Source organism: Gekko japonicus, unplaced genomic scaffold, assembly GCF_001447785.1.
Source record: "Gekko japonicus isolate JY-2015 unplaced genomic scaffold, Gekko_japonicus_V1.1 scaffold1097, whole genome shotgun sequence".
In the NCBI taxonomy this organism is placed as follows: domain Eukaryota; kingdom Metazoa; phylum Chordata; class Lepidosauria; order Squamata; family Gekkonidae; genus Gekko; species Gekko japonicus.
In genome coordinates, this window is record NW_015162513.1 from 199,002 (window position 1) to 204,489 (window position 5,488).

The 5,488-nt window shown below is 46.1% G+C and overlaps 1 protein-coding gene across 1 annotated transcript in view; it reads left to right on the forward strand.

The window, feature by feature from the left end:
- Positions 1-2,013: 2,013 nt before the first annotated feature.
- The window catches only part of CRB1 (crumbs family member 1, photoreceptor morphogenesis associated), a 139,389-nt gene continuing 135,914 nt past the window's right edge, over positions 2,014-5,488 (forward strand). Inside the window, exon 1 of the mRNA XM_015406181.1 lies at positions 2,014-2,149. Within this exon, the coding sequence (XP_015261667.1) occupies positions 2,014-2,149 (136 nt within the window). The remainder of the gene's footprint in view (positions 2,150-5,488) is intronic.

Consider the following 5,488-nt stretch of genomic DNA (forward strand, 5'->3'; position numbering starts at 1 on the left):
CGCCAGGCATGCTGGGGGCGGGGCCACGGCCATACAAGGGAAAACTCTATGGTTTTTCCTTGTATGATCATGGCCCCTCCCCCAGCGTGCCCGGCGTCAGGATGTCATTGCCCTGTGATGCGAATGCAGCACGCGGGTGCTTCGCATGCACACACACACGCCGGGATCCCCCAGGAGTCCCCCGCTGGTGAGGTAAGTCACAGTTGGCAACCCTAACCTGGCAGCCAATAATGCTAAGGTGGATTGGGCCTACTCAGGCTGGCCTTTAAAGTTTACGTCGCACTAGAAGGAGAGGCGTGGGTGGGGAATAGATATATTCCACTGGGTTGGGAAAGGTACTTCCTGTTTTGGGGCCTGCCTCCTGGACACATTTGCTCCTGTCAACAACACAGGAAGGTGCCACAAGGGGTGGGAAAAGACAAGATTATCATTATGATGTGCATCTGAATTTTCAATTGTAATTCGGAAGTGAGTGAAGGGGATTTCTAAAAAGACTCAGGGTGCCTAACGATGCTTCAAATGATAAAATAACAATGAAAACCAAACAACACAAAGACTGTGAAGTCAGTCCAAACCAAAATCAGAATCTCATTGCCTACAATCATCGATTTAAGATCCAACAAATTTAAATTCAATTTCCAGCAATCCCCTAATTTGATTATTGATGGGAAAGGATCGAGGAAGCCGGGGCTGAAGACCTACTCTACATGGAATTTCAGTGGGTGACCTTGCAGCAGTCACTCTCAGCCTAACTGACTTCTCACAGGGCAGTTGCTGTAAGAATGGAGGATTGGGAGATCTGTGGTGTGAGCCACTTTGGGGAGAAAAGTGAGGATATAAATAGATATAAATAAATTTTAACAAAATGCTGTGTGGGAAGGGACAATTCTTGCGTGGGCTTCAGAAAGCTAGAAGAGAAGAGGTCTGGCACATAGTTTCCAGGGGACTGATTCAGATTAGTGGAGCTGCAACCAAGATCTAGTCCAACTTCACATTGAAGCTAAAGGAGCTTATCTACATGAAGTTGCCAGTCTCCATGTGGCACCTGGAGATCTCCTGCTATTACAAATGATCCCCAGATGACCAAGATCAGTCCCCCTGGAGAAAATGACTGCTCTGGAGGATGGATTCTGTGATATAATAGCCTGATGAGGTCCCTCCCCAAACCCAGTTCTCCACAGGCACAACCCCCCAAATCCCCAGGTATTTCCCAACTTGGAGCTGGCAACCCTAGGAAGGGACAGTGAACAAAGATCAATGAGCAGATCTGAGAGGACTTACCGCTGTTATGTGGCATCTTCCTGAGTCAGGGCTCTTGGTCTGGAAGCATGTAGGTGGGCAGGAACTAGGAGTCTGTGGGCAGCTCAGACTGCAAGAACAGCACAGTGTTCAGACTGAAGAACCAGGCTAAAGTCAGATGCTCTATAGGACTGGGTGGAACCTTACCGTTCTCTTGTTTCACCTGACTTTTGCTGAGCTGGTAGCTGAAACACCATCCTCTGACTATTTGCTGCAGAGTAGCCCAGAGCAGGCCACCAACAGCTCCCTCCTCTGGCAAGCTACCACGGTGGCCAGAGAGTAACTTCCCGAAGTCTTGCTGAGACAACTGCTGGAGCTTAATATGCTGCAAAGAATGACTGGTACATTTTATATTATTCCTCTGTACCAGTCTATGTTTCTTTGCCCTTTCACGTGCTTCATCTCTCTGTCTTCTAAGCTATGTGATCTGAGCATGGCATCTCTGTCTCTCTTTTCGTGCTGCAGGTGTCTGGGGAAAATCACTTCTCATTTCTTTGGCTCTTCTTAAGCTTATGTGCCCGTGCTCTCATTCTCATTGGCACTTCCCCATGTAGCATCCAAGGACATGGCATAACACGCACACCCTTCTGGGGTTGCATTTTCCAGGGAGTTGTCAGCAGATTTATGAGCTGTCTTTTTCATTATCTATCACAGCCCACTCCAAACAAGTTGAGACATGCCTAGGTGTACCATAGCAAAGAACTCTCTGATACCATGCCGACCACCTTGGGCAATGAATATACTTCCAGTGGAATCAGTTATTCCAAAACCCTTCTTAGGGCCATACGATGTGAAGATATTTCACAAGCAATGCAATGTGAACACAGCAGTGTTATAATCCCAGTGACAGGTATGGTTTCTTTAAATGACTGGTGAACACAAGGGGTATTCACACACAACTTGGAACCACAGCCTCAGGGAGAAAACTTGACTGATATTTTGGAATTAGTTGTAGCACCACATTCTCAGTGGCCCAGACTAGTTTTTAGAGACTATTCCTCGGATGAAATGATGTCATGTAGCACATGGTTAGATGCACAAAAGGAGTTTCCAGCTTATGAACTTTGTTTAGTCATGGTAATATTTGTGTGTGTGTGACCAGCATACAAATATGACGGCATGCTAACACACTAAGAGCCAGTTTGGTGTCTTAGTTAAGAGAGGTGGACTCTAATCTGGTGAACGGAGTTTGATTCCCCACTCCTCCACATGCAGCCAGCTAGGTGAGCTTGGGTCAGACACAGTTCTGTCAGAGCTGTTCTCTCAATAGCAGTTAGGGTTGCCAAGTCTATCGTCCGCCCCCAGCGGGGGACTTTGGGGGCGTTCCTGGAGGGGGCAGGGCATCCCCGACGTGATGACATCACATTGAGGACGTCCGCCGCCCCCCGCCTGCGTGCCCGATCTCCAGAAACGTCAGTTCCCTGCACTTAAAGGAGCCAGCGTTTCCCTTTTAAGTCCACGGAGCTGGCGTTTCCTCTTTAAGAGCAAAGAGCCGGCATTTCCCTTTTAAGTGCATGGAGCTGGCATTTCCCTGCAAGCCTGATCTCAAGCAGAGATCGGGCTTGGGAGGAAATGTGGGCTTCATGCACTTAAAGGCAGCCACCCCCCTCTCTCAAGAGAGAAGGGAGAGGGGTGGCTGTGGGTGTCGGAGGTGGGGCTTCCCCCACCGGCCATCTGGCCGGCGGTGTAGAACCCCCCCCAAAAAACGGGGGACCCCTGGCAAACCGGGGGGGTTGGCAACCCTAATAGCAGTTCTCCCAGAGTTTTCTCAGCCCCACCTACCTCACAGGGTGCCTGTTGTGGGGAGAGGAAGGGAAGGGATTGTAAGCCACTCTGAGACTCCGAGTGAAGGACGGAGTATAAATCCAACTCCTCCTCCTTCTTCCCCACAAGATAGATGGCAACTATGCCAACGTCTTTACTGAACCTGCCTAGTCTACACAGGATCAGAATGAAGGGAACTGCAACCGATTGGTTTTTTCCCCCTACGAAGCATTTTTAAACTCTAATACTATATCCCCCCAAGAAAAAAAATACAGCATTTACATATCAGCAAAGGGGACAAAAAGGAGAATCTTACTTATATCTCTCTAAACCCCAGAAATATTTTTAAAACAAGAATAAAAACTATGGGTAACTTTAGAAAGAGATTTTGAGGTGTGCAACATCGATTTGAATAATTTCATACCACCATCTATATGCATTTTGAAATTGCAGGCACAAAACATTACAACTCAGAGCAAGTCAAATACAAAAACACAGTTTTCCATGATGCCTGCAATGCAACATTCACCGGCGGGGGAAGAGCACGGGTGTGGGGGGGGAGACAGCAAAATCGAATAGTTCCTGGCAGAGAAGACAGCTTATTTTCTGAACACAGCTCTGTGTAAAGTGACCCTCACACGGTGGGGGGGGGGCGTGCTACCTAATAGGTTTGCCCAAATGATGTCCCCACTGCTGGGACAGCATCACCTATGGCAAATTAAACTGAGGACATGAAAAAATATCTCTTGAAAGAGATCTCTCCCCCCACTTCCCCCAGCAGGGAAAAATTTCTTACAAACCGTTTTTCTAGGGAACTGCAACTGATTCCATTCCTATATATCCTCATCCAACAAATGCAGTCTTCCAGTTACCGCCTTCTAGTCTTTCTCTGCTTAATGTGGCCCACTTGGCATCATAAGAACATAAGAGACGCCAATGTTGGATCAGGCCAAAGGCCCATCCAGTCCAACACTCTGTGTCACACAGTGGCCAAAAGTACCAGGTGCCATCAGGAGGTCCACCAGTGGGGCCAAGACATTAGAAGCCCTCCCACTGTTGCCCCCCCTCAAGCACCAAGAAGACAGAGCATCACTTGCCCCAGAGCCCCTTATCTATACTTTGTGGCTAATAGCCACTGATGGACCTCTGCTCCATATGCCTATCTAATTCCCTTTTGAAGCCGTCCATGCTTGTAGCCGCCACCACTTCCTGTGGCAGTGAATTCCATGTGTTAATCACTCTTTGGGTGAAGAAGTACTTCCTTTTATCCGTTCTAACCCGACCACTCAGCAATTTCATGGAGTGCCCATTCCATTTCTATAGGGGCTTCCACTTTGTGGAATGGGCTCCCTAAGGTGGTATGGGGAGGTACTGTCTTCAGACATTTTTAGGAGGCCATTTTATTTATGAGGACATTTAAGCTGCAGGGATTTTCCGGAGGAAGGATGTAAATGGGGTTTTATTGTATTTTGTATGTTTCTAATTTTGGAATTGTAAGCCACTTTGAACCATGAGGGAAAGGCAGAGTATAAACATTTTAAACAAACAAACCATATCTCACATATTGGACTAGGTTCCTTCCAGTGCAGGGGTAGGCTGAGGTCACTGATCAGTGATGGCAACAACTCTCCAGAGTCACAGGTACCATTGATTCCAAACTGTGCTATCTCAGACACAGAGTTGTGACCTTCTACATACAAAACATGTCCTACCACTAAACTATGGCCTCTTCTTGGTGGTCTCCAGCATGGGCTAAAAGAGGGGCTCAGAAGTTAATAGTCTAACATGCAAAAACTTGATCAGTACTGTAACTACTTGTTGAACATCCTCTGAAGTTACATTAAAAAAAAAAAAAAGCCTGTATGGGTCCAAAAAATTAAAGCTAAAGATTCACAGACTTTGAGCAAGGAAACTAGCAGAAAAATTTAAATCACTATAAAGCAGAGTCTCTTCATCTTTATTGTGGACATTTTCTAGCAAGTTACTGTCTGTCATAAATTACAGATTGTATTGAAGTACTCCATGATAAAAGTATCCAGGATCAGCTTGATAACTGACAGACAGACAACCTTTATTGGCATGTAAGAGATAAAATAACATTAACATTTAGGAATACATCAAAGGTATGGCTGTCGAACTGCCAGCAAAAAAGAATGGATCAATTAATAGTTTCCCTGATTCAAATTACAGATTGAAGAAAACAAGCAACATTAAAAGTTATAGAAGCGTTCTGCCCAGATAGTAGCAACTGGACCTTGATACTCTCAGGAAGAACACACCATGTAAAAAGAAGGGTGTCCTGAAATTTTCCTTGAATCTTAGTATAAAATGGACAATTTAAAAGAACATGGGAAACAGATTCGATAGCACCCTGACCACAGGGGCATTGCCTAAATTCATAGGGGATTTATTGGCATCTTCCAGA